This window comes from Chinchilla lanigera, unplaced genomic scaffold (genome assembly GCF_000276665.1).
Source record: "Chinchilla lanigera isolate Chin_1 unplaced genomic scaffold, ChiLan1.0 scaffold00019, whole genome shotgun sequence".
Classification (NCBI taxonomy): Eukaryota; Metazoa; Chordata; class Mammalia; order Rodentia; family Chinchillidae; genus Chinchilla; species Chinchilla lanigera.
The window spans coordinates 26,792,969-26,819,492 of NW_004955420.1; the positions used below are offsets into that span (position 1 = coordinate 26,792,969).

The window sequence follows — 26,524 nt, forward strand, 5'->3', positions numbered from 1 at the left end:
CCAGGAATTAAACTCACAACCTCGCACTTGGCAGGCAGGCGCTTGCGCCACTGAGCTATATCCCCGGCCCCAGCTGGGGTGTACTTAATACTTCTAAGATAGGATTTTAAGTAGATAGCTAAATAGAGTGGATCCTTCACATTTTTAAATCTAGTTCTACTCTGCTGAGTAAACACAAGGAAATTAAGACCCAACAAGATTAAGGGAATGAGTTTTTAAAAAACATCACACAAAACTATTCTGCAGTAAAGCCAAGATTCGATTCAGAGGTAAAGCGCCATGTGTAAGGCGGGAATGCACCCGTGCGAAGTGACCAGTGCAATCGAGTGTCTGACCCTGCACTCCACGGCATCCCACGTCACGCCCACCCGCCCTGGACACCACGGAGGGAGACTACCTGACACTGTCCAGCTGCAGCTGTGTGTGCAGGTGCCGCTCCGACAGCTGGCCCAACTCTCTCTCCTGGCTGTCTCGGAAGGAACCATACTCCAGTTTCACAGCAGACAGCTCCTTGTCAGCAGAGTGAAGGACCAGTCGCAGGTCACGTACCTCACTTTTCAAGACTAAAAACAAAACAGGTCCTCAGAGGGTTTCTTTCAGGTGGTTTCATAAAGCACACAAAACAATTAGTAGAGAGATGCCATCAGAGAAGCTGAAGAGCTCAGGACCAGGACTAGTGAGACTTGCTTTCTCCTCTCCCCGCTCCCTGTGCTTCCTACATTTCTACTGAAAAAGAAGAGCTAACACCTGTCTCTCACTTGCAGGTCACGTGACTTTTTAGATTCTCCTGTAGAATGTGCATGACAACTCCTTCTATAAGAAAAAAATCCAGGGGAGGGAGCGGGACGCGACGCGGGGAGGCCGCGCCTGGCGGAGGCCGGGCGCCGTGGTGTGCGGGGAGGAGCACGGGACACGCTGCCCACGGAGAGGAGCATGTCCGCGACGCGAGCCAAGAAAGTGAAGATGGCCACCAAGTCCTGCCCCGAGTGCAACCAACAGGTTCCCGTTGCATGTAAATCATGTCCCTGTGGTTACATATTTATTAGCAGCAAACTTTTAAATGCAAAACACTCAGAGAAATCACCATCTTCTACAGAAAACAAGCATGAGGCCAAGAGGAGGCGAACAGAGAGAGTTAGGAGAGAGAAGATAAATTCTACAGTAAATAAAGATTTAGAAAACAGAAAGAGATCTCGAAGTAACAGCCATTCAGATCATATCAGACGAGGAAGAGGAAGACCTAAAAGTGCATCTGCCAAAAAACATGAGGAAGAAAGAGAGAAACAGGAAAAGGAAATTGACATCTATGCTAACCTCTCTGATGAAAAGGCTTTCGTGTTTTCAGTCGCCTTGGCAGAAATAAATAGAAAAATTATCAATCAAAGACTTATTCTCTGATCCTTATTTGAAGAATCTGTCGAAACTTCCTTCAGGATTACATCAGCAAATTCTCAAAGTGATGGACTCTCAGGAGCATTCTGACTGCATCAATAAGGGGCATTGATTTTTTTTTTATTTATCATTTAGCCTGTGCCACACTTTTGGAGCAAAGCCGTATGCTCGGACTGTTCTGGGATTTTCTTGTTTACCAAGGAATATTGTCAGTGTTTTGTGTTGGGATATAAGTAGGGGTATTTGCAAAACCAAACCAAAATGTTGGATGGATGGATGTTAAAGATAAAAAGGGTCAGAGTAGGTGTGCAAGTATGAAAACAAAGGAAATGAAATGCTCAATAGTTTTCATGTTTGGCACCAGAGATGCAGTATTTTAAATACTATCAGAAAGAGTGATGTTTAAATATATACGTATACAGCAGATTTTCAGTACTAGCAGGTAGCATATATACAGTTCATTTACCTTTAATAAATTGGCAACTGGTATTTTATTGAATGGGGAATTAAGAATATAAGCTGTAAATTTGTCCTCAACTGATTTTTTTTTTCCCTAGGCAATTTTTATGACAGGTATGAGTTATATTTTTAGATATACTTTCTAAACAGTTTGGAAGTTTGGGTGCTATATGAAGAAAACATTTAAGGATGTATCATACTTCAGATGTAGACACCTTGTTTTATTGAATGTAATTTATTTATTGCTTACAAAAAACTTTTCTCAGAATGGTGCCTGTTAACCTAAACTTAGAATATATTTATTACAAGCAAAATATTTCTTAGATAGCCACTTACATAAGCAGTAATGTTTCATCTGAGTGGATGTACATTTATACATCCTGATAATTATTTAAATTGTTACTTAACCTCACTGAAAGAAAAAAAAAAAACCTAAAAATGAAAACAAAAAAAAAAAAAAAGAAAAAAATCCAAAAACAAAACAAAACAAATACCCCATGAGATTTAATGTTTATGACATCACCTAATATTAGTTATTGAAAATCCTTTGTAACTATCAGAACTTTAGAATATGGTCTAAACACTTCTAGTTTCTAAAGAAACTCTACCTGGAAAGTGAATTAGGAAACTGTTTACATCAAAGGAGGGTTTGGTTTTGTTTTAGCTTTTTAGCTACTACAAATACTTTGATGAAATTAAATTGAAAAACAAAAAACCTGGGAATTAAATGATGCCCCCACATCTACAAATGCAGATAAATAATTCATGCTTCTTTTTTTGTCTTTTTGAGACAGGGTTTTGCTATTCAGTTTAGGCTGGCCTTGAACTCACTCTGTAGCTCATACCGGCCTGGAACTTGCAGCAATCCTCCTGCCTCAGCCTCCAGAGTGCTGGGATTATAGCATGCACCACCACACCTGGCAATTTATGCTTTTTTCTATTGATATTAAAATATTCATCCTATTACATCAAGATACTTTTTCGAGACAGGATCTCATTGCTTAGTTCAGGCTGGCCTTAAATTCACTATATAGCAAAAGCTGCTCTCAAACTCCTAGTGATCCTCCTGCCTCAGCCTCTCAAATGCTGGGATTACAGGCATGCGCCACCACGCCCAGTTAGGACACTTCATTTTGAAGGCAGTTTACTTATAACTTTAGCAAACATTTATGTCATGTCTAACAACAAAACAGCCAACCAAAAAAAAGCACAGGGATGATGTTACGGTTTATGTTAGACATTTCCCCAAAACCTCATGTGCTGACAGGTGAGGTTTTTGGGAGTGATTGGATTATGGCTATGATACTGGAGCAGTTTACTGATTGGCTTACATAGTTCTGGGTATGGATGATGGACTGACTGGGGAGGGGGACCCAACATGGTTGGTAGCACCAACCAATAGACTTGTAGCATGGATGGAATAAAAAGGCGAAGGAGGAGAAAGCTGTGCTGCTTCCTGCCTTCCATGCCATGAGCTCTTTCTCCTCTGCTGTGCTCCTCTGCCAAGCCCCCCTGCCTCAGGGTCATCAACTACGGACTCTACCAACTGGGAGTTAAAAAAATGTTTTGCTCCTTTATCTTGTGGGTGTGGGGTACTTTGTCCCAGCAATGAAGAAAGATATTAAGACAGATGACAGTAACCTAAATGAATAAAAGGACCCTGCATTGTAGTCCCCTGGTCAGGTCACAAAGATCCTAATTGTTCACACTTACGGTCATTCTCCGTCTGTGAGTCTTGAAACTGCTTCTCAAGGATACTGAGCTGTAAGAGATGCTCTTGCTGCTGGTTGGTCCAATTAGTTCTTTCAGACGAGAAAAGCTTTGGGAAAGAGACAGGATTATTGGAAAAGGAATGCTGGCCTTCTAAGATACAGTCCAAATCATTAAGTCTCTTCTGTTTTGAGTGGTTAGTTGTAGGTTTCTGACCAGAAGAAACTTGGCTTTTTTAGGAACTATAGTTAAAGTGACCAAGAAAACACTGGATCATGGCAAGAGCATGGATAAGCCATCTCATTTTCTTCTAAAAACCAGCAAAGGATCTATGTGCACTGCCGATGAAGCTGGCCAGAATTCAGGCAGTGAATGCCTGCCTCATTACTATGCGAAGTCAGTGTCAACTGAGGCTTTGGGAGGACACTTTAGTCCCATGAGGCTCTGACTCTGAGCATGTCTTTTACACTATGCCACACTCCTGTGCTCACCTCCTGCATCTGCGTAGAATGGTGTTCCAGTCTGTCAACATGCTGCTTAAGTTTTAGATTTTTATGACTTTCTTCATCCAATTTCACCTGAAGAGCACTCATTTGCTCCTGCAACACACAGATTTCAGCCATCAAATTTCTTTTCATAGAATCTGTAATCCTTCACATTTCTTTTTTCATTAAAGAGACAAGATACACAATACAACAAGACAGCAATACAAAACTGCATATAAATGTTAGCAAAGGCCTGTTTGGAGGCAGAAAACTTCAAATGGCTATCCTGATCAATTCTTCTGTTTTCGAATCATAGGTGTGGCTCATCAAACTGCATAATTTAACATGCAAATGTAAGAAGGATTCAACCACAGAGCCCTCCTGAGACTCTGAGCAGAGCTGCACGGGTTACCTCTGCAGAAAGGCCTCCACTCTTCAAAAGGGCAAATCACTGGGATTCAGAGTAGGCCAGTACTCCAAGTTGTACTGGACAGCAGGAAAAAAATATTTTAAGTTATCAAATCAATGGAACTCCAAGAAAGTGCAATCTCACCAGTTATAGCAAATGCACTAAAAGCTGTCTAAAATGTGACCTCTGGTAAGACTCTATTAAATATTTTAACTTCTTTTAGAACATAGCCCTATGTTTTACAAGTCAGTTTTGAAACATGAGGCTAGCAATAAAATGGTCATCTTACACATGAAGGCATGGAAGCCCACAAGTGGAGAATGATTTGCTTAAGACAGTAAAATGAATTAAAGGAGTAAGAGTGGGCTGGTTTCTAAGACAAGCATCCTTAAGACCCACACTTAAAGAGATCTGATTTTAATACTAAGTATATTTGAACACTGTAGGTTATAAGCAGTTAAAATAAGACAGAGAAAAGTTATTTAAATGAATGTCCAATTATTTGCTTTCTTCTAAAACAAAACATTACCTGCACTGTTCTAAGCTCTTCAGAAATGGCCTCGAAAGCTTGTTCACTCATCTCGGGGGGCACAGGCTCATTTAATATATCATTATCTAATTTGCTGCAATTCTGAGTGCGTGTAGAGCTAAAGTTCCCTATTTCAGGGCTTAATTTTGGTACTAATCGAGAACGAAGTTGATAAGCCTTGGTTGGTGTAGTTATAATCTGCCAAAAAAAAAAAAAAAAAAAAATTATAGCCAGCAATATTTGCATATGTACAAAGAATAGCATATTTAGCAATTTCATGAACATAGAAGATAAAACTCAATACACGAAAAAGAAAAAGGGAAAAATGTCCTTGAGAAACACAATAAAAATGACCAAAAGGAAGTAAATCCATCAGAGTTCAACATATTCCCAAAACAAATTCCAGTATGGGTTTTAAAAATGAAACTTGGTAAGTTGATATCTAACTTTATACAAAGAATTAAAACATAAGAAACATCTCTCTATCCAATGTAAAACATTATAAATGTAACAGGGTGTGGTGTTTAAAACCATGCTTTATTAGCACATGTATAGTCAAACAAAATAGTGGGAAAAGATACAAAGTCCAAAACAAGTGAAATATTTCTACCATTCAAAAAAAAAAAAAAAACAAACCAGAGCACCCAATGTAAAAACCAAAATAAAGGCACAAAGCAAGTTAAAATGAAAAGGTCTTTAAGCCTGGCTACATCAAAATTGTAAGCTCGTGTAACAGAAGCACCAAAGACAAAAACGAAATACAGGCAACATGAGGGTGGAACACATCGGCAGTGTGCACAACTGACAGGGTAGTACAGGAGAAGTGCAAAGCCCAAGAGAAAAACCAACAACCTATAGAAATGGGCTCCTTCATGGAAAAGCAGATGACCTTCACCAGAAATGAGGGAAGTGAGAATTAAACCCTTAAGATCTCATTCTGTGCCCAGCAGAATGTCAACTGTCACGGAACCTGAGGACATCTGTGTGGAGGGCAGTGCCTTCTCCAGGACACTCCCGGCACGGTCACTGGAGGGGATGAGCTGGATGTCCTGAGACCACCCTTTCAACAAGATGCATGCCAGAGAGTAAGTGCCCTGGCATCTAAAGCACGAGAGGTTCCAATGGTGGACAGCTGGATTTAAAATGAGGTAGCATTCTAGGAACGGATTAACATGGAACGACCTGAGGCAGATTGTGATTTGAATACCGAAAAATACTGCAGAATAACATAGGCAGGGTGACTCCAATTTTTTTAAGAAGCAAAATAAAAACAAACTGAAACAATGGACCTAGACTGGCACTGGTGCTCAAAAAGAAGTGTAGCCTTAGGGACAGTGGTGTGTGTGCACATACATGTGTATGTGTGTGTCTATAACTTCTTTTAAACAAAGCAAATATATTCATAAAGTATTCATATAATTAAACTACAACAGAAGATCTGTTGGGTTTTTTTTTCCCGGTACCGGGAATCAAACTCAGGTCCTCACGCTTGCCAGGCAGGCGCTGTGCCACTAAGCTAAATCCCCAGCCCGTACAACAGAAGATCTGAATTGCTAGGCCTCTTTTCACACTGTAACTCTACCATGCTAAAGGGCCCCTCAGGATTATAAAACATTTGGCAAGATTCTACATATTGGCAATGTCCTACCTATATTAAAAAGAAAAAAAAAGCCAAAGGAAAAAGCTGGCCACTATGGTGCATGCCTGTAATTCCAGTTGAGGCACATGGATCACAAGTGTGAGGTCAACCTGGATAACTGTAAGATTCTGTGTCAAAATAAAATCACAGGGCCAGGGAGAGAGTTCAGCCCCACTGGCACCTGCCTGGCAAGGACAAGGTCCTGAGTTGGATTACTCGTACCACAAAGAAAAAAAAAAAAGGAAAAAGTGATAGGGATACAGCTCAGAACTCCCTGGATTCAATCCCTAGTACTACCAATGCCCCTCAACCTACCTTTATAGAAAAAAATTTTATAGGTTAAAATTGTGAAATGTCCTCATTATAGATTCTTATACAGTTGCCAAAGCTAACAAAAACTAGGAAAGCAAACAAAAACAGAAGAAAGCTTTTCCTCTCCTTCAGACATAAGACAAACTAAAATATCATTGTTATAGAGGCAAGAACGAGGCTCAGAGGTTCAGAAACCCTGAGGCCAAGGGCAGATCAGGACTTGATTCCAGTGCTTATTCCTTGGTGCCCAGCCTGTAAGGGATGCACGGGAATCTGAAGACGGACCACACAGACTGCATTAACAATAACAGAAACACACGACTTCAGACAGGAGCGCTCCTTCACATAACCTACCTTAAGGGTCTCAGCGTGAATTTTATTCAGCTGAGAAACCTCTTGCCGCTTGCAGGCTTTTGTTGCTTCTAAAAGGTTTTCAAGATTAAGGTTTGCTTTTCGCAAAGACTGAATCTCAGATTCTGATTCTAGCTGCTTCTTCCTACAAGATATTGTAAAACTGAGTATTTCAGGTAAAAAATGATATCACATATTTGCAAAGTATTTTACAGCTTGTATTTATACACAACTTCACAGCTCTTTCTTTAAATCAGAGGTGTTCTCTCAGAATATCTTTCCATGATCATGTTCAGGCTGGTCAAACATGGCTTGGGGAATGACAGCTACTTAAGGAGTTCAGTTAGTGGACGGTGAAGGGCAAATGCAGGGGTCCAGAGGCCTGTGACAGGGCCACTTATATCACTTTTAAACCAAATGCTTCTTCGTATTTTAGGATAGGGTCAGTCTTCATTATATCAATGTGGTTTATCTTTTTTTTTTTTATACAACAAGCACCAAGTAAGAATATTAACAAGCCTGTAATTTTAAAAAACCCCAATTTAGTTCATAACAACTATGATTTAAATGTGGTCATGAGCTTGGAGTGGTGGTGCACAACTGAATCCCCAGCACTCAGGAGGCTGAGGCAGGAGGATTGCCACGAGTTTGAGGCCAGCCTAGGCTACACATCGAGACTCTGTCTCAAACAAACAAAAGTGGCAATGAGACAAAGCATTTGCTATGCAAGCTCCAGTGACACTCATCTCAACAACAGCACTACTTAAAACGTGCGTGTCATCTCCCACACTAGAAACAGAGCAAAGGCGAAACACGAAAGGCCCCTTTCCTTCATGTCAGATAAGTTCGCTGTGAGGAGGAGAGTTTCATACTGAGAGGGAAGTGCCCCGTGAACTTCACGATGTTACACTAATGCGTACCAACGCTACAAGAAAACAGGTGAGTACAGATGCATTTACACTTTACCGAGTCAGTTCTTTGAATTCTTCACATTCTTGCTTTGAATTATTCAGCTCTGTCTGAACTTGCAGGAGCTGTGCTTTCAGCTTCTCAACATTTGTGAATGAGCTTGGCTGTCTCAGAGCTGTGGGAGAAAATTCTGGATGACCTGGTAATATGGAAACAATCTCAGTCTTTGAAAGAGGAAAATAACCCCCCCACACACACACACACACACAGAGCCCTGGTACTGGTGACCCAGGGTCACCTCAATGAGCTACATTCCTCCAGCCTTTTGCATAATATTTTCATTTTGAGACAGAGTCTTGCTAAATTGCCCAGGCTGGGCTCAAACACATGATCCTCCTGCCTCAGATGCCCATAATGCTGGGATTACAGGTATGCACCACCATGCCTGGCTAAAAAACATGTTTTTTTTTTTTTTTTTGTCTTTTTGAGACAGGGTCTTGCTATGCAGTTCAGGCTGGCCTTGAGCTCGCTTTGTAGCCCAGGCTGGTCTCGAACTCGCAACAATCCTCCTGCCTCAGCCTCCCGAGTGCTGGGATTACAGGTATGCGCCACCATGCCCGGCTAACAATGTGGTTTCTACGTGCTCTGACAGCCATCAATCTGGATGCATGAAGAAGATAAACAGGAAGTTGGAATACAGGCTCTAAAGTAGAAGGACCTCATCAGGAGATACATGATCCAACATACTTTGCCAGAGAGGCTTAGAAATAGTGTTCAAGAAGCAGAGAGGCTACAGAATGGACAGGCAGCGTGGAGGTGGCGCCTCTTCCACTGGGACAGAGAGCCAACAATGAAGGTGCACGCACAATGCCGGACGGAGAAATGGCACAGTGCTGAGCTTGCAGGAAGGAGTGTCAGCAGCCAGTCTGAACAGACAGGAACCATTCAGAGAAGAAAGTAAGTAACAAGGGCAGCACCCTGGAAGAACTTGGTATCATCTCGGATAGAAAACAGACTTCAGGGCCTGATTTGGAGACAGAACATCAGAGTCTACCGAGTCCCAGTGTGGGACAAGAGCACGTAAACGTTTGGAGCACCACGTTGGTTTAGGAACTGGTCTCAGAAATTACCCCTGGTCTCGTTCAAAGGTAGTAAGTGACAATGCTATGAGGCCCAAAGGCCAACAAAACACAGAGTATTACAGGGAAAGAGAACTACATGAGTATTTCCTTGTTACATTCTTTAGCCGATGTGATTTACTATTCTGTGATTTGGCAAGAAAATAATTAGTAAGTAAACTCCTTTTTTGTAACGTAAATAATAAGTATATGTGTAAGAAATCAGCCCGCAGGCTCTGGAGGCAAAGATGAAGACTCTGCCTGCAAAGCACTAACAGTGCCCTTTCCAATAGTCTCTCCCTGTGCCAGGTGTGGTGGCTTCCACTAGTAATTTCAGTGCTTGGGAGGGAGGCTGAGGCAGGAGGACGGCTGTGCGTTCACGGCCAGCTTGGGCTATGCAGTAGTGAGATGGGGGTCTCAGCCCTTCTTAGAGGAAGCATTTCTTACCTTTGTTGTCTTTCTCTGTGTCAGACGCTTCGGAGAAAGCTTTTTCTAGTTTGGCAATGGTCTGGGCATCCATTTCATGGGCTCTCTTTACAGGTTCTAGTAACCTCAGTCTTCTGTTTTCCTCTCGGAGGGAGTGGTTTTCCATGGCATACTTTGCAACTCTGGGGTGGTGCTCTATCTGTGGCACACAGTAAAGACACAATTATAACGCATTTGCAAATACAGCCCTACTGAACTGCCACTCTGCTGCAAGCACTGTGAAAGCAGGTCGCACTTGAGGTCAGGTTGAAGCGTGTGTTCCTGACACTCTGCCTACACTGAGTTGCCTCATTCTCTCATCCAGGCACCGGGGCAGACCAGCACAAGAGGACACCATGTGGCAGGGCCTCACACAAGATCCATGCACTGAAAAGGGTGAGGACACCTTCTCTCCCCCAGATCAAAATGCCCCCCAAGACGGGTGAACTGAAAAAGGCACAGTGCAGAACAGTGTAAAACAAATTAAAGCGCAAAAGTATTTATTCTATGAGTCTCAGCAGGCATTACAAACTCTGGAAAGTGACATAAAAAGCTCATGCAGTATTCTGATTTTTAACTAGGTGCTTTTGCCTACTCATTCATCCTCCCCAGAAAAAGAAAATAACAAGGACAAAACTTCAAAGGCTCAAGGCTGAAGAGACTGCCAACGTGGGTAGGCACAGCTGCCCAGGGTCTTTCGTTTCTTCTTCAGGCTTGGGCAGGGGCAGAAATCAAGCAAACCATACTGTGCATTCATTGCAAACCATTTCCACGCTACGAAAGAGCAAGTGTGAAGCCCAGCTGCGCACGCACTCACCTGCTCCCGCAGCATCTGGACCTCAGCCCTCAGTTCTGAGAGCAGGCGATCCTGCTCCTCAGCCAGGAAGCTGCCCGGGGGCTCCTTCAGAAGCTTCTCCAGGCGCATGATGTACGCCTCTCGCAGTTTCACAATCATTTTATAAGACTGAATAAACTTTTCCTTTTTGAGGATGAGATCTTCTGATTGGGTAATTTTTTCTACCAGAGACTTAAGAAATTCAGTTTGGTTAAACATCAAAAATAAGTTTCCCTAAATCGTCAGAAACCCAGCAACAAATACTATGAATTTGATCATAAATTTTAGACTATGATTTGATCTTAAATTATTTAGATTCTCACTGCCTTCCTTTATTTCCTTTATTAACCGGGGACTAGCTCACACTACGGCACTAAAAACCACACCAAAATACCTTGAATCCCCTTTAACTTAATTAGTTTCCTACCTTCTTTTCCTGTTCGGATTTCTTAAAGCGTAACATTGCCTCCAGGAAACACTCCTTGTATTTACTCTTCTCTTCAACGGACCCAGCAAGAAAGAAAAAAGGGAGAAAATGATTTTTTGTGAAATTTTAAAACCAAGAGTTCTATTCACAGCTATTCTCCGTTGAAGGGCCTGTGCTCCTCCTACCTCCGGGCAGGAAGCTGTCCTGGGGCCCCTGCCCAGAAGCGAGCTGGGCCAGTTGTTCTCGGAGCCTCTTCACTTCGGCTTGGAGCTGGCTCACGTTTCCCTGGGTGTCTTCGTTCACCACCGCCTGTTCCAGAATGCACAAAGGGTTAGTGTGGTGCTTTTGGAGCTGCACAGTCCTGTGTCTACACTTGTTTGTATGTGTCAGAATGATGAACATTAAACACATCTGCTTCTGTAGTCAAGAGGCCACCGCAATCAGCGTGTGTGGAAAGGGCAGGAAGCTTCCTTTCCTTGGCTGTGGGCCTAGAGCAGTGACAGCAAACCTTTTAGAGCATTCGCGGCTGGCTCACCCCTCGACCTGAGCGGGTGGCCCTGATTTCCTTCCCTCTCAGAATGACACCCAGGCCCCGCAGGAGAGAAGAGTGAACGCCTCAGTGGGTGCCATTTCCTTGGCATTGGTTCCTAAGGGCACAGTGACTTGCAGGGCTGGCTCAGCCCCACCGCTCAGCACAAACAGCCCGCTCTGAGGACGCAGACCTTCGTTTCCTACCTGCCCGTTGTTTATATAGACATCCCCAAAGCCTCGCAGACTCGTGGGGCCTTCTGACGTGTGAGCGAACCATGGGGCAGCTAACTGTGCCGCGAGGAGGTGGGGCCTGGTCTGAGACGCAGGCCATGGGGTGTGGCCTGGAAGGGCTTCTCTCTCTCCTCGGCCTCTGCCTTCACTCTCTGCTTCCTGGCTGCCAAGACACGTGTGGCTCTCCCCCACCCAGCCCTTTTCACCAGGTCTGTGTGCCGTGGGGTCGGCCAACTATGGACTAAAACCGGGAGCCAAGATACGTGAAGTTGCCAGTCGGTGTTTGGTGACAACAGCGCCCTCCCTGAAGGCGGGGCTGGTTTCTGCATCTTCCTGTGAGGAAGAACGGTCTTGCCAAAACCTCGAAAGGTAAGAAGGCTCACAGCAAAGGTACCGCTGCGGGTGGGAGGCTGCACATAGGAGACCGGGAGTACACGGTGCTCTCTGCACTTCCTGCTCAGCTTTGCTGTAAGTCTATTTTTTTTTTTTTTTGGTTTTTTCTCCGATACTGGGAACCGAACTCACGACCTTGCGTTTGCCAGGCAGGCGCTTTTGCCGCTGAGCTAAATCCCCAGCCCCGTGCTGTAAGTCTAAAACTGCTGGAAAAGCTTATTGCTTACAAAGATACATTTGAAAAAGGCCCACACACCCACACAGGTAACAACAAGTGCTGACAGCTGAACACCGACCCAGCCCAACAGAAGCACCAGGGTGCTCCAGCCGTGACACACCCATGCGCTCTGCACGGACGGACGCCAGCACGCCTGCCCACGTGGGAAAGTGTGAATGGCCCCAGTGCCCAAGCACTTGGCCTGGCAGGTGGCAGGGCTGACTGCTGTGACTTGTACAAAGCTCCTCGTTTTGTTGAGTAGTTGGAACAGAGGCTGTTCACCCAAGACGCATAAAACAGTTACCAGCTGAGTCTTACAAGGAGTTTTTTGACCAAAGTGCATAGTAACATCGAAGAAGCTTCTTGCATGTAAAATAAAAGATGGAATCCTTGGCAATGTAAACAACGTGAAGGGCAAAGTGTGTCAGCACTAGCAAAGTACTTTCACACAATTCCCTCCCTACGATACTCACCACGTGTGCGAGGGGAAGGTGGACACAGACATACACCAGATCTGCTAGCACTGTATAGGCTAATATATTCAAATATAGCAAAAGAAATACTTTGCCTTAAGAAAGAGCAGCAAAACAATAATGCCCATAGGCATGACCTAGATCTCAAATTACATGTATGTGTAAGGCTCCGAGTTCAGTACCCAGCATGGCAAGGGTGAGGGGAGCAGAAATCTTTCATACAGTTAATATAAGCTTTTATAGAACATAAGTAAGTTGTTGCTAATACTAAGGTAATCACAAAATGGTATACTTAGAGCTTAAGTATTTTCCTAATTTATGTAACACAGCACAGTAGATACTCAGTATTTTACCTTATTTTTAATCAGTTTGGCTCTCTGAGCAAAATTAAGCGTTGACAGTGTTTCTCCAAAACACCTGGACCCAGGATGCACATTTGCGATGATGGCTGTTTTGGCATTACCACCGAGAGAGTCCTGTTCAATATGAACGATACACATTTTAGGTAAGAAGTCAGAAAATCTGTTTTTGTTTTTTTTTTTTTGTCTTTTTTAGACAGGGTCTCACTACGTAGCTCAGGCTGGCCTTGAACTCACAACACTCCTCCTGTCTCAGCCTCCCAAGTGCTGGGATTACAGGCCTGCACTACCAAGCCCAGCTAACAAGATCTTTTTAAGCAAAGAAAAGGTATACTCTTGCCACCAGCACTGACATTGGTCTCCACGAGGATAACAGAAGGTCAGGCACCCAACGATCGACATTACCCGCAGTAAGAAGGTAAGCTTGGAGTCTCTGTAGCAGATATGTCTCTGTTTTCCATTGCCCACATCAACCAGAGCAGTAATCACTTGTCCCAGGCAGCTCAATGATCGGTTTATATTGCCTGCTTCCTAAGACATTGGGGAAAAGAACAAAAATTTAAATGTGCCAGTTACTTTTTGGTGTTGTAAACTAAAATAGATCTAGCAAGTGACACTAAGGATGGAAAGGCACTTTCGGGACAATAGTAAAGACAACTTGAGCTAAAAGAAGAGTATGTTCAGCTACTCTCTGACTTTTCCTATCTGCTCTTCACTGTAACTTGAGAATGATGTGGAAGCAAGGTGTTCAGTAGAAACTACTTCTGCATTAGATCTTTCCCCAAGCCAGTCAAATACAGGACAACCTTGCGAGGCTGGGCACAGCCTCAAGCTAAAGCTCCTGAGGGCCAACAACGGACGCTCCACAGGATACTCCCTGGGCCCCGAAGCTGTGATGGGCGGCAGGCTGGGCGCTCTCAAGAGCACTTTGGGCTTATGCATTTCCAACGTACAATGGGTTTACTGGAACATAACCCACTAGCACGCTGAGAAACCTACACAAACACGCTATTTTCTGAAGCTTTGTATCTCAACAGAAAAGTGAATCCTGGGATGTGGATGCAGCTCGGTGGCACAGCACTTGTCTAGCACATGCAGGCTCCGCATTCCATCCTCAGCACCCAAAAAAATTGCTGCAAAACACAAGCCTTAGGTTGTTGAAATGCCGAGAGCTCAGGAGGCTCAAATCTCGTTTTTTTCTTTTCTTTCTCTTTTGCAGTAGTAGGGACAGAACTGAGGGCCTTGTGCATGCTAGGGAAGCCATCTACTACTCAGCTACACTCCCATACCTTTTCTGTCCTGCTAAGTTGCACAAGCTGGCCTCATACTTGCAATCCTCCTGCCTCAGCCTCTCCAGTACTGGGATTACAGGAATGTCCCATTGCACTGGGCTTCACACCTCACTTTCAATGCAAATAATAGATCTCGCCTCCACCATTTCTGACTCCTCTCCACCAGCTTATACGTATCCTAAATTACAGAATTGGGACCTGTCTTAATGATTCATATTAGAATTACACAGGACCTCTCACACCACTCCTGGCACCTCAGCCTAGGAGTAGGCACCCAGCCCTTCCCGACCGGAACAGTATCACCACTGGTCTTCCCCTCTCTGTGCCTCTCCGCCTGATGCCCAGTGGGAGCTCAGAGGGTCTGAGTTTTCAGAAAACAGCTTTTGCATGAAATCGCTCATTAGTTCAGCACTTTGCAGTGTTTCCCAGAGTTTGGTGAATGTAAACTGATTTGGGCCTCCTTGCCACCTACTCAAGCTGCAATGCCAAGTACCAGGCTCACTCTCTGCATACATGATAACCCTCAAGATGCCACCTGCTGGAACAAGGCCTGGTGGCCTGTGCAGTAACGCCAGCACACTGGGAGACGGAGGTGGGAGGACTGCAAGTTCTAGCCCAGCCTTGACAACTTGGTGAGTCCCTGTCTCACTATAAAAAAATGAAGGCCTTGAGTTCAATCCCCAGTACCACAAAAGGAAAAAAGAAGAAAAAAGCCCTCACCTTACTGGGCATGTACTGTGTTCCATTATCCTCTCTCCTTAGCCAAATCTCTGAGACTTGTGATGACAACGTAAAAACCGCCCCACAGCTCCCCCAGGCAGCCCGTTGTGCCCTGCTCTCTCCCACTGCTTCTGGTAGCATTCTCCCCTCTGCTAAGGACTGAAATGTTCTTGTCACTGACAGACTTGCCCCATCATGTGTATGTTTACTGTCCCTTCTTCATAACAAAGACCTCTGTTCCTTGTTGAGAGCAGCATTTCTTTGCAGTCCTCACCATATTTAGTGTGGAACTGACTTCTAGAAGGAATTCACACACAAGCTGAGGACCACCGTTTCATGTGTACCTTCAGCCTCATCCCTTCTGCATGGGTATCCTTTTGCCGTTCAGACCCTGCTAGGTCCACCAGGTTGAGCTGGGAGGTCCGGATATTCACGACCTCGCTGCTCTTCTGCATGGACTCTACTGTGACCGTAAAGACTGCGTGAGACCTGGAGGACTCCCTGTTCATGGATGTGGACGCCACACGCCTGTTCCTCCACCCTCCAGACAACACCTAGGCCAAAGGAAAGCACACGTGAGAGGCTGCAACGGGCACCCTGGAGACAAACGTAAAACACGAAATAAGCACATGAGAATCACTCACTTTAACAAGAACAATATTGACATGTAAAGAATTACCTGCTTTTTTACAATATCTACACAAAAGGAATTTGTCTTCTGGAACATGAGTGGAGAACACCGACGGCCTTCCTGTTGTTATCTAGTACTGAGACATGTTGTATGGTCACAAGTTCTAAGTGGTACATATGATTATTATTATTATTATTTTGTCTTTTTGAGACAGTGTCTCACTGTGCAGTTCAGGCTGGCCTTGAGCTCACTTTGTAGCCCAGGTTGATCTTGAACTCACAACGATCCACCTGCCTCAGCCTCCTGAGTGCTGGGATTACAGGTGTGTGCCACCACGCCCAGTACCAAGTGGTACATATTAGTGAATTCAAGGATAGTGAATTCAAGGCCAGCCAAGGCTACATAGGGAGACCCTCTCTCACAAAACCCCAACCTCCCCAACAGCCAAGTGATACATATTAGCCAGCAAAATCAGTAGGAAATCTGTAAAGGGTGGGGAGAAGGATTACTGGCATCAAAGAACATACTCAACTTATTTTCCTTCCCTCTCCATACTATCAAAGGAGAACAAACAGTAAGTCAGAAGGCATCAGATCTAGAACTGGTTCTGCCATTCTCTATTTGTGCTAACGTAAATCACAAGATCTGGCCCCCTTTCTTTGTCTAGATAAACTGTGCTGGATCCTCAAAAGAAGTCTAAATTAGGGGCTGGGGATTTAGCTCAGCGGCACAGTACCTGCCTGGCAAGCGTAAGGTCATGAGTTCGATTCCCGGTACCGGAAAAAAAAAAAGTCTAAATTAATTTCAGCCACACAGCTTTATCAGGGTTTCTCTCCTCCTACAAAGTATGATTTCCTTGTCTACTTCCCATGAAAAGCAGGACACCTGAAGGTCAGGCTGCAGGCTCTGGAGTCAGGTGACCCTGAGTACAAAATCCTCCCTTTATTTACAAGGTGTGGTCCACAGCCAACAGAACCTTCCCAAGATACAGTCTCCATATTTGTAAAGTGAGAATATGAGTACCTACCCCACAGGGATTCAGAATGAGGTGGAACCTGAGATTACGCATTTCCAACAAGCTTGCAACTACTGCTAATGATGTGAGAGCCACATTTTGAGTAGCATTATCCCAGTGTGTATAGGGTAAAAGGGGGAATTACAATCTTTATCTGAAAGAGTACAGTGAAAATGAAATGAAACAACGCATACAGGAGTCAGCACAGTGCTGGGCGATATACTCTAAATGTGAGCTGTTACAACCCTCTCTATTCACAGACAATATAAAATGAAAATTATTTGATAGAGGTGGGGATCAAACCCTAGGCTCCCCACATGGTAGTATTTCACCAATGACCTCCCTCTCCAACCCATTTTTATCCTTTATATTTCTTGAATAGCATTTTGTGTTTCCTTCTCATAACATTAAATCAATCATAACATTTTCATACAGTTACAAAAGTTAGAAGTTCCTCAAACACAGGAAAAATTCCAAAATACTATTATCTAAAAAAATGTAAGTTGTAAAGGTAGCATGCCATAGTACTACTTGTGCAACATAAGAGAAAAACAAATACCGGCATTCTTGCTTGGATACTTGTACCAAAATTGAAATACAAATAAAAACCAAAGACCAAAGCCAAAATAGTTGGTGAATATTCCTGGACTCTAAGACTTGATATCTCTTTTGGGTTTGTTGGGGTTTTTTTGTTTTGAATTTTTTTTTGAGACAAGGTCTCACTACATAGCTCAGGCTTGCTTTGAACTCACTGTGTAGTGAGTTCACTACACAGGTCTCACTATGTCTCAGGCTGGCCTGGAACTTGAGGCAATCCTCCTGCCTCAGCCTCCTGAGTGCCAGGATTACAAGCATGCACCACTATGCCCGGCTGGAAAGCTTGATATTGTTAAGACATTAATTCCTCCAAAAATGTCTGACAGATTCAACACAACTCCACTAAAAATCCCAGCTGCTTCTTATTGTACAAATTGACAGGCTGGTTCTATGCAAGTGAAAATGAAAAGAACCAAGAATACCTAAAATAATCCTTAAAAAGAACCAAGTTAGAGGAGTCACTGTACTTTACCATAAGACTTACTACTGAACAACAAGCTATAATAACTGAGACAACATGGCTGAACAGAAGAGGAGCCTCATTCAAAGCTATAATAATGAGAAAAAGCCTGGTGTGGTGGCGCACGCCTGTAATCTCAGCACTCAGGAGGCTGACACTGGAGGATCGTTGCAAGTTCAAGGCCAGCCTGGGCTACATAGTGAGTTCAAGCCCAGCCTGAACTGCAGAGTGAGACCCTGTCTCAAAAAGAAAAAAAACAAATTCAGACAATTTATTATTAGTGAAAAGAGAACTGGATATAGAAAAATCAACTGATTTTCACTCGAAGTACACAAGCCAATGAGAAAATGTCATTTTTTTAACAAATCATATTGCATACTAAATGAAAAACAAAGGAGACCAAACAGAAAGCACTGAGTAAGCCAGACAAAAAACATACTAAGAGCCAGGCATGGTGGTACACACCTGAAATCCCAGCACTCAGGAGGCTGAGCCAGGAGGATTGCTGTGAGTTCAAGGCCAGCCTGGGCTACACAGTTCCAGGACAGCCTGCTACAAAGAGAGACCCTGGCTCAAAAAACAAAACAAGCTGGGTGTGGTGGCGCACTCCTGTAATCCCAGCACTTGGGAGGCTGAGGCAGGAGGAATGTTGCAAGTTTGAGGCCAGCCTGGGCTACAAAGTGAGCTCAAGGTCAGCCTGAACTGCACAGGGAGACCCTGTTTCAAAAAGACAAAAACAAAACAAAAAAACTAAAAAGGTGGTAGAAACCAGTCAACAGTATCAACATCATATTCATGTAAATAAACTAGACAGGATACTTTCAAGAGTAGTTAAAAAAACAATCAAAATATAGCTACATGGTTTACCAGAAACACTTAAAAACATTAAGACACAGAAGTACTGATGGAGTTCAGCGGCACAGCACCTGCCTGGCAAGCACAAGGTCGTGAGTTCGATTCCCAGTACCGGGGAAACCCCCCCCAACAAAAAAGAAGAAGTACTGATGGAGCCAACCATAGTGGTGCATGCCCGTAATACCAGCACTCAGGAGTTTGAGGCAGGAGCATCGCTGTGAGTTCAAGCCTGGACTATACAGTGAGAACCTGTCTCAAAAAAATGGCTGAGGATATAGCACAATGTGAAGGCCCTGAGTTCAAGCCCTAGTACCACAAAAAAGCAAAACCAAAACCAAAAGAAAACAAAGTAAAACCTGAAACACTGATTTTGTAAGATAGTTAGCAAGGTAGCTAATTATATAAAAAGCATTCAAAATCAACTGTGTTTCTATGCACATCAGACAACATGTAATTTACTAAAAATTAGGAGAGCAATAATAAACACATAAGGCATGCTAGAATAAAGCTAACAAGAAGTATATGAGTCTTTTGTGGTAAATATTAAAACTATATCACAACACATTAGAGAGTTAAAGAAACCGACATACCATGTTCATGTATGACATAAGTACTGTAAAGATGTTAATTTCTCCAAACTGGCCTCTAACTACGATGTAATTGCAATCAAAACGTCATTATGATTTTGTGATTATGTGTGTGTAGACACAAGGGTCACACATAAAACCTACTGCTTATTAAGGGAGTCTCTGTTTTAAGAGCTTGAATCAGGAGGCTTGGTGAAGATGGAAGAACAAATTAATAATGAAGCACTGCCAGGAGTGGTGGCAAATGCCTGTAATCCCAGCACTAGTGAGGCTGAGGCAGGAAGACTGCCACAAGTTTAAGGCCAGCTTGGGCTATACAGTGAAATCCTGTCTCAAAAACTGAGGAGAAATAAAAAATTTAAAATGGATTATATAGCATTAAAAATAAATGAAATGTGTAACCTTTATAATATAATATATACTCCAAAATTAACTTCATAAGCCATTTGAGTTAAAAAACAGTCAAGCTGGGCATGGTAGAACAGGCTCGTAATCCCAGCATTTGGGAGACTGAGGCAGGAGGGTTGCCAGGAGTTTGAGGCCAGGCTGGGCTACAGTGTGAGTTAAGGCCAGTTTAAACTACAGTGTGAGACCCTGTCTCAAAACAGAAAAAAAAAATCATATAAAGCTAAATCTTGACTACATAGTTCTTAAAATTCCAAAGGCAGGAAAACGAAACAGCAATACGCACGCACATATGTGATCTGAAAGAAGAATACGATGCTGTTGAGCACCGCCTATTCGTGGGGGGAGCCTGGGACCGAGGCGGGGAGGGAGGCGCAAGTGAGCAGGACAGTGCTGCTGTGCGGTGCTGTGCGGTGCTGTGCGGTGCTGTGCTGTGCTGTGCTGTGCGGGCCTTCCGTTGTCTGACGAGCTCCCACGCGTGCCCTCTGCCGTCAGGCCCACTACCCACACCCACGAGGCAATGCTCCACACACATTACATACATTACAAACCTTGTTTAAAATCAGCTGGCCAGATCAGATGCCACAAAGTGAGCAGAGCAGTTTTATAAATTCCTGTCAATGGGTTTATGTGACCTGGGCCTTTATCCTTCCCAAAGCTCAGAAGCTGACTTTAGGCTCCTCACAAGAAGCCAGAAAAGCAGAAAGAAAAGCTCACCAGCAAAGGGGCTGCATCCCAAGAGCTCACCCAGACGCCTCCCAGGAGGGACAAGGAGAGGGACAGGGACACTAAGGAACGGTCATCGCCAAGAGGTTCTCTCACTGGGACGAACAGCACCAAAACCAGGCAAATTGAACACCCAAAGTTCCATTCTATCTCAGGAAAGACCTACAAAAGTAGTGGCTTTTTTTCTTTACTTCTCACGAACATTTTCTATTAAGCTTTCATGAAATTTTTTTGGGCAGGGGACAGTACTGTGGATTGAACTCAAAGCCTTATGCTGTCTACCACCGAGCTCAATCTCCAGCCCCCCTTTTAAAACTTTTTTAAAATTCTGAGACAGGCTCTTGCTAAGCTGCCCAGGTTGGTCTTACATTTGTGATGCTCCTGCCTCAGCCTCCCAAGTGGCTAGGACTACAGGTGTGGACCACTGCACATAATTCAATTCTTACTCTTTCTGAGACGAGGTGCTCTGACAGCACCTTTACTACCTGAGCACCACACAAATGCTCACAACAGGTACCTGATAGGCCTCAGCGGCCGAGGTGACCACCTGCTCCACCGCACCCACGACAAAGACCCCCTTCTTGATGTGTTCCCGGAGGTACAGCCCCGCCGACGCAGAGTCCAGCAGGTCATAGATCTGCTCGTTGTAGATCTCGATGAAGGAGCACTTGCACAGGAAGCTCTTTCCTGCGCCGGCCTGGAAAGAGAAGCCTCATTAGGCAATCACTGCCGTGAGCTCCGCCCTGCTTCCCAAGCTTGCATCTTGCAGCTGCTCTGGTGTGCGCATTCCTACACCAGTCCCCTCTGACACTGCACAAGGACACCGAGGAGGCAGTGAGCAGTGTCTGAATGAGCAGGGTTCCGCACCAGCACACTTCACAGCAGTAGCGCACTGAACCCAGGAGCCTGGGGGGTTTGAAGAGTGCCTCATAGTCAGCTCTTGCAGGTAGGGACTCCATCGTGTGACACCGAGCATCAGACAGCGCAGTGGTGGGAACCCACAGCATGCATGCTGCAGCCGGCTCTAGAGGTAGACTACAGCCATCACTGAGACAGACTACGGACTTCCTCATGAAGTTTTATTTCAAACGAATATTGTGTCCTTTAAAGACTGAAGATAACCCACAAAAAAGACTCTCTACAAGATTTTTAACCATGGAATTACAGGATGCTGAACTTAATTATTTCACTGTAATATAATTTGTCTAATGGGATGTTAGGAACAGTCTCTGCAAAGAAGTGGTAAAGCAATTTCCTGTCAGTTCCGCTGGTACACAAGTAATGGAACATACAATACTGAGGGTTCTTAGGACTAGAATTCGTCAAGCTAAAGAAGAAATAGAACTTCAGAACAACTCAACCTGAGGCTGGGGAGAGGAGGACCACACTGCAGGCGATGAGCCACACACCGCACAAGCAAGGCACAGTGAGGAGACAGAAGCGCCTTGCAGGAGACACGGACAGGACTGTCACTGCCAAGCGTCACGAGGATCTGGGGATACCTGCAGTCCTGTGAGCCTGGGCTCAGGCAGATGACGGGGCTTTCTCTGTTTTCCTTGGTTGAGAATTTCTTTATACCTTCTCTCTTTACAAACCAAAAGCTCAAACTGAAAGCAAAACTCTCAGAATCTGTTTGAGACAGGGTCTTGCTGTGTAGTTCAGGTTAGCCTTGAACTTGCTATGTAGCTTAGGCTGACCTCAAGTTCACTGCAATCCCCCTGCCCCAGCCCCAGCCCCAGCCTCCGAGTGCTGGGATTACAGGCGCGTGCTGCTATGTCTGGCCCAGAACCTGTAATTTCATCTTAAGAACTGAAAGGGTTTTTATATCACACTAGCTGGCTCATACTGTAGGATGCCATACACACCCCTCCAACTACATGAGCTAACTCCTCAAAACCAGACATTTTGGTGGACTCTTCTATTTTTCCAGTCTTACCTTCTCTCTTTCACGATCAATTAAGGAAAACAAATACTCAAAGCTTCGTGGGATTACTCCTCTCAAATTATGAGAAAAATTATCAGATTCAGATGGTCCTGTAAAAGAAAGAAAAAGCCTGTTATTCTTACGCTATCCCATATCCTCCAAAACAGCAACCCTGAAAGGCAACTTATAAATTTATACAGAAATGCAATGACGCACTGCACTCCTGCTCCTGACAGGATTCACTGAGGTCTGCAGAGGCCAGCGTTTGAGGCGGCCTGCAGATGGGACAGAAGGAGAGCTCAGCAGCCGCCAGACAGTTAGAACAGTGGCTGCTGTCTGATAAACCAACCAATCCACCCAGGAACTGAGCTTGACACCTGTCCAGCTGCCAGGTACAGAAACCGGCAGAAATACCGACCTGACTACACGTGACATCTGCTTTCCTGACAGACCTGCGCTCCAGGCCATGGCCGCACACAGCGTTCTCCAGGGTGAGATGAAGGGACTAACGGTAACCATCACCAACAAAATTACTCAAAACCTGTTTCCTGATCACCTACACTGTGCCAGCCAACACCAGTATGTGCTAACTCTCAAGCAACAGGAAATCCGGTGTGGTGGTGCATGCCTGTAATCCTGGCACTCTGGGAGGCTAAGGCAGAAGGATTACAAATTCAAGCCCAGCCTCAGCAACTTAGCAAAACCCTGTCTCAAGGATGATGACGAAGTAAAACTGAAAAAGGGCTGGAGATAAGCAAAGATACTGCCCATAAAAGGCCTGCCTGCTATCCAGGAACTCACCGTTTGGCAGAATCCTGAGCACATCCCTAGTTTTATGAGACCGATATCTCACATGAAGTTGTTAACGACATGTCGTCATCAGGAAGAATACATTAAGCCAGCGAAGGTTAATCTTTAATTAACTTACCCATCATGGTGAATGTCTTCCCTGAGCCAGTCTGCCCACTGTAAAAAAGAACATCTTATGTATTATTTTTACACTTAAAATTTAGAAGACTATCCTTCCTATTTTAATATTTGTACAAATTTTCCCCACAGAAAGTTATTCTATTTTTTAAATTATTTGATGTAAAAAGTGACTGGTCTAATTTCTTTCCCTTCACTCCCGCTTCAAAGAGCTAACCTGTTAACTGCCCAATAAATGCTTCTAGATTACAAAACAGAACCATCACAATTCCCATTTGCAAAAATTGGCATGATGTCCTCGTACTTCTCTGTAACCTGCTTTTCTCTTCATTTTAGCTGCTTGTTTCTAAGTCAGTAAACAGATGTCTGCATCATTGCCTGTAATGGTTACATACTACTTCACAGATATCAGGAGCTTAAGGAGCAACTTATTTAACCAGAATCCATTGGACTTTTGTTCCCAATTTTGCCACTTTAAATAATGAAGCAATTCCTTTCCTAAATTTTCTGTCTTGGAAAGATATTAAAATATCTGCTTACAGTAAGGCAATTTTAAAAACACTTCTGCTCTAGGTTTGTTTTTTGTGCAGTGTTATACTTCCTGTTACTCTACTTACCAGACACAACAGCAACACACAACTCACACTAAGAAGATCATACTGGAAAGAGCTGTCAATCAGCATGTGAAATGACTTTAACTTAGATTCAAAGCAAAAATATGCAATTTTGAATTTAATTCTTGGTTAAATGTCCTCCCACACTAATAAAAGTATTGTCAGACTGTTTATCTTGTAATTTTGGAAGCTAGCAGGAAAAGCTGTGCAGTAACTAAGAATGAGAAATGGCTATTTCTGAGTCTTCCCAACCCGGCAACGCTAACTATTCCCTAAGCAGGCCCTTGAGGAAGGACACACTGTTAACGATTACTCTAGAATGGGGGCTGTCCTCAACACAGCGGCAAGCACGCTCTCCTACAACAACCTGGTCAGCTCCCAGGGCTTTTTTACTTCTACCTACAATCGCCAAAAGCAACACGCACTAAGTTAGTGATGAATGCACCATGAATTCTGTATGACTATTAGTAGGCCTCCAGGGTCTTCCAAGCAAACAGTTCTGAAGACAGATAAGCTACGGCACTTGTGGTTCTGTCAGATTCTTTTAGAACTTTACCCTGCAAAACTCAGAAAACCTCTCTGCTCTTGGGCAGACATGAGAAAACAGCTTGCTCCTCTGCTCAGAGGGGAACATGTAGTTCTGCTCATCCCATATAAGATAAGCATGATTCCTAGGTACTCAGCAGACTGAGGAAAGACAATCAGAAGTTCAGGTCCAACCCGGGCAATCAGTGAGACCCTATCTCAAAACAGAAAGGACTGGGGTTGAAGCGCAGTGACACAGTGCTCGCCTAGCACCCACGAGGCCCTGGGATCAATCCCCAGTACTAGGAAGAAAAAAGAGGCAAATGTTTACAGTGGAAAACAAGGGAAAGCTTTCACTTCTTAATATAGTCTTTATTTTCTTCAATTTTGAGCCAATTATAGAAGAAATCAGGACATATAGGCCCAAACAAAAAAAAACAAAAAAATATACAATTGCTGCTCAAAATGAATTCTAAAATTCATTGTATTCTATTCAAAACTTGCAGTTTTACACAGAATTAGACAGACTATTGCTAAAAAAAAAACAAAAACAAAACACCCAGACGAGCAGGATGCCTTCTGGCCCCGCAGCTGAAGTCCCAACGTCGGACCCACAGCAGTGCTTTCGGGCCGCTGGCACTGGAAGAACTGGCGTGACCCACACTTCAAGGACACGCTGGTTGGGCAAAGGCAGACCAGCAGAGCTCCTCTGGACTGCACTTTGGCAGCTTCTCATGAAGTCAATCATACCCTAACCATGCGCCCCAGCAACTGCATTCCTAAGTATTTACCCAAGTGATTTGAAAACTCATATCACACAAAATCTAATATTCAAATGTTTGTGGTAGCTTTATTCATATCATTAGGAACAGGAAATAAGCCCGGCCTGGCGGCACAAACTGGAAGGGAGGGTGGACGCCTATAATCCCCACTGCGCTGGAGCCTGAGGCAGGAGGTTTACAAATTTGAGGCCAGACTGGGCAATTTAACAAGACACTATCTCAAAATAAAAAATAAAACAGGCTAGGGCTGTGAGCAGCCCTGGGCTCAGGCTTAAGTACTGCAAGAAAAAAACCACGAGGGAACACAGAGACCCACCTCAAAGGAGTTCCACTGGCCAAGGCCGGAGTAACGTGAGGGACGGAGATGCAGCTTGGGGTATAACCCAAAGTGCAACACCAACCCCCAGGAGACCACAGCATGTAAACAGGTAACACACATGACTAGAAGGAGGGAACAGACACATGTTCTTACAGAGGCATCAAATGGCACAGGCACTCTCCTCCGCAGGCGGTGGGCGGGTCTGACCACACAAGTCCCTAACCTTTGAGACTATGTCCAGCTCTAAGCAGAGCTGTGACTAAGCAAGAAGAGTGGGGCTGGGTGCTGGGGATTTACCTCAGTGGCACAGCACCTGCCTGGCAAGGGCAAAGCCGTGAGTTCAATTCCCAGTACCAGAAAAAAGCCAAAAAAAAACAAAAACAAAAACAAGAAGAGTCGGGCTGGGCGCTGCTGGCGGGGCTGTCAGTTAAGCCATGTGGGTGGCCTCTGGGAACAGAAAGAAGCCAGGATGCAGGCTGCCCTGTACTCCTTCCAGAAAGGACCATGCCCTGCCATCTTCAGTTTAGCACATGTGGCCAGCGCAGAACTTGTGACTTACAGGACTATAGGAACAAATCAATGTTGTTCAACCCACTAAGTTTGCTGTCACTTGTTAGAACAGCAGTAGGTCACCTGAACTAGCATGGACTATCGCACCCTTCCACAGACACAGCCAACAACATACTAGGCGAAGATGGTGCCGTTATAACCGCTCATGCAGGACTCCACGATGCTCTTCGCCACCGTCGAGAACACAGACTCCTACAAAATAAGTGCCGAATAGGTTAACATTTGAGAAACAGGAAACACTTCCCAAACTACATTCTACAGTAAAACAACAAGCTTAGGGGCTGGGGATTTAGCTCAGCGGCAAAAGCGCCTGCCTGGCAAGCGCAAGGTC

General features: G+C 44.3%; 2 protein-coding genes across 6 annotated transcripts in view; one reads left to right on the plus strand and one right to left on the minus strand.

The window, feature by feature from the left end:
- Kif15 (kinesin family member 15) overlaps nt 1-26,524 on the minus strand; it is a 53,796-nt gene that overhangs the window by 18,463 nt on the left and 8,809 nt on the right. For 2 of the 5 annotated variants that reach the window (XM_013513372.1, XM_005383474.2), the window contains exons 4-20: nt 26,309-26,385; nt 23,385-23,422; nt 22,469-22,566; nt 21,050-21,229; nt 15,601-15,810; nt 13,650-13,775; nt 13,239-13,361; nt 11,226-11,349; nt 11,041-11,111; nt 10,596-10,805; nt 9,761-9,938; nt 8,253-8,394; nt 7,290-7,431; nt 4,985-5,182; nt 4,053-4,160; nt 3,565-3,670; nt 398-563 (exon numbers count right to left, since the gene is read on the minus strand). In XM_013513372.1, the coding sequence (XP_013368826.1) occupies nt 398-563; nt 3,565-3,670; nt 4,053-4,160; nt 4,985-5,182; nt 7,290-7,431; nt 8,253-8,394; nt 9,761-9,938; nt 10,596-10,805; nt 11,041-11,111; nt 11,226-11,349; nt 13,239-13,361; nt 13,650-13,775; nt 15,601-15,810; nt 21,050-21,229; nt 22,469-22,566; nt 23,385-23,422; nt 26,309-26,385 (2,297 nt within the window). Of the gene's footprint in view, nt 1-397; nt 564-3,564; nt 3,671-4,052; nt 4,161-4,984; nt 5,183-7,289; nt 7,432-8,252; nt 8,395-9,760; nt 9,939-10,595; nt 10,806-11,040; nt 11,112-11,225; nt 11,350-13,238; nt 13,362-13,649; nt 13,776-15,600; nt 15,811-21,049; nt 21,230-22,468; nt 22,567-23,384; nt 23,423-25,620; nt 25,746-26,256; nt 26,276-26,308; nt 26,388-26,524 lie in introns of those variants that run through there. The other 3 variants (XM_013513374.1, XM_013513373.1, XM_013513375.1) reach the window with 3 other exon arrangements.
- LOC102008111 (UPF0547 protein C16orf87) lies at nt 814-1,832 on the plus strand. The gene has a single exon (XM_005383473.2). It carries the CDS (start codon nt 934-936, stop codon nt 1,396-1,398), a length of 465 nt encoding a protein of 154 aa, XP_005383530.1. The 5' UTR covers nt 814-933; the 3' UTR covers nt 1,399-1,832.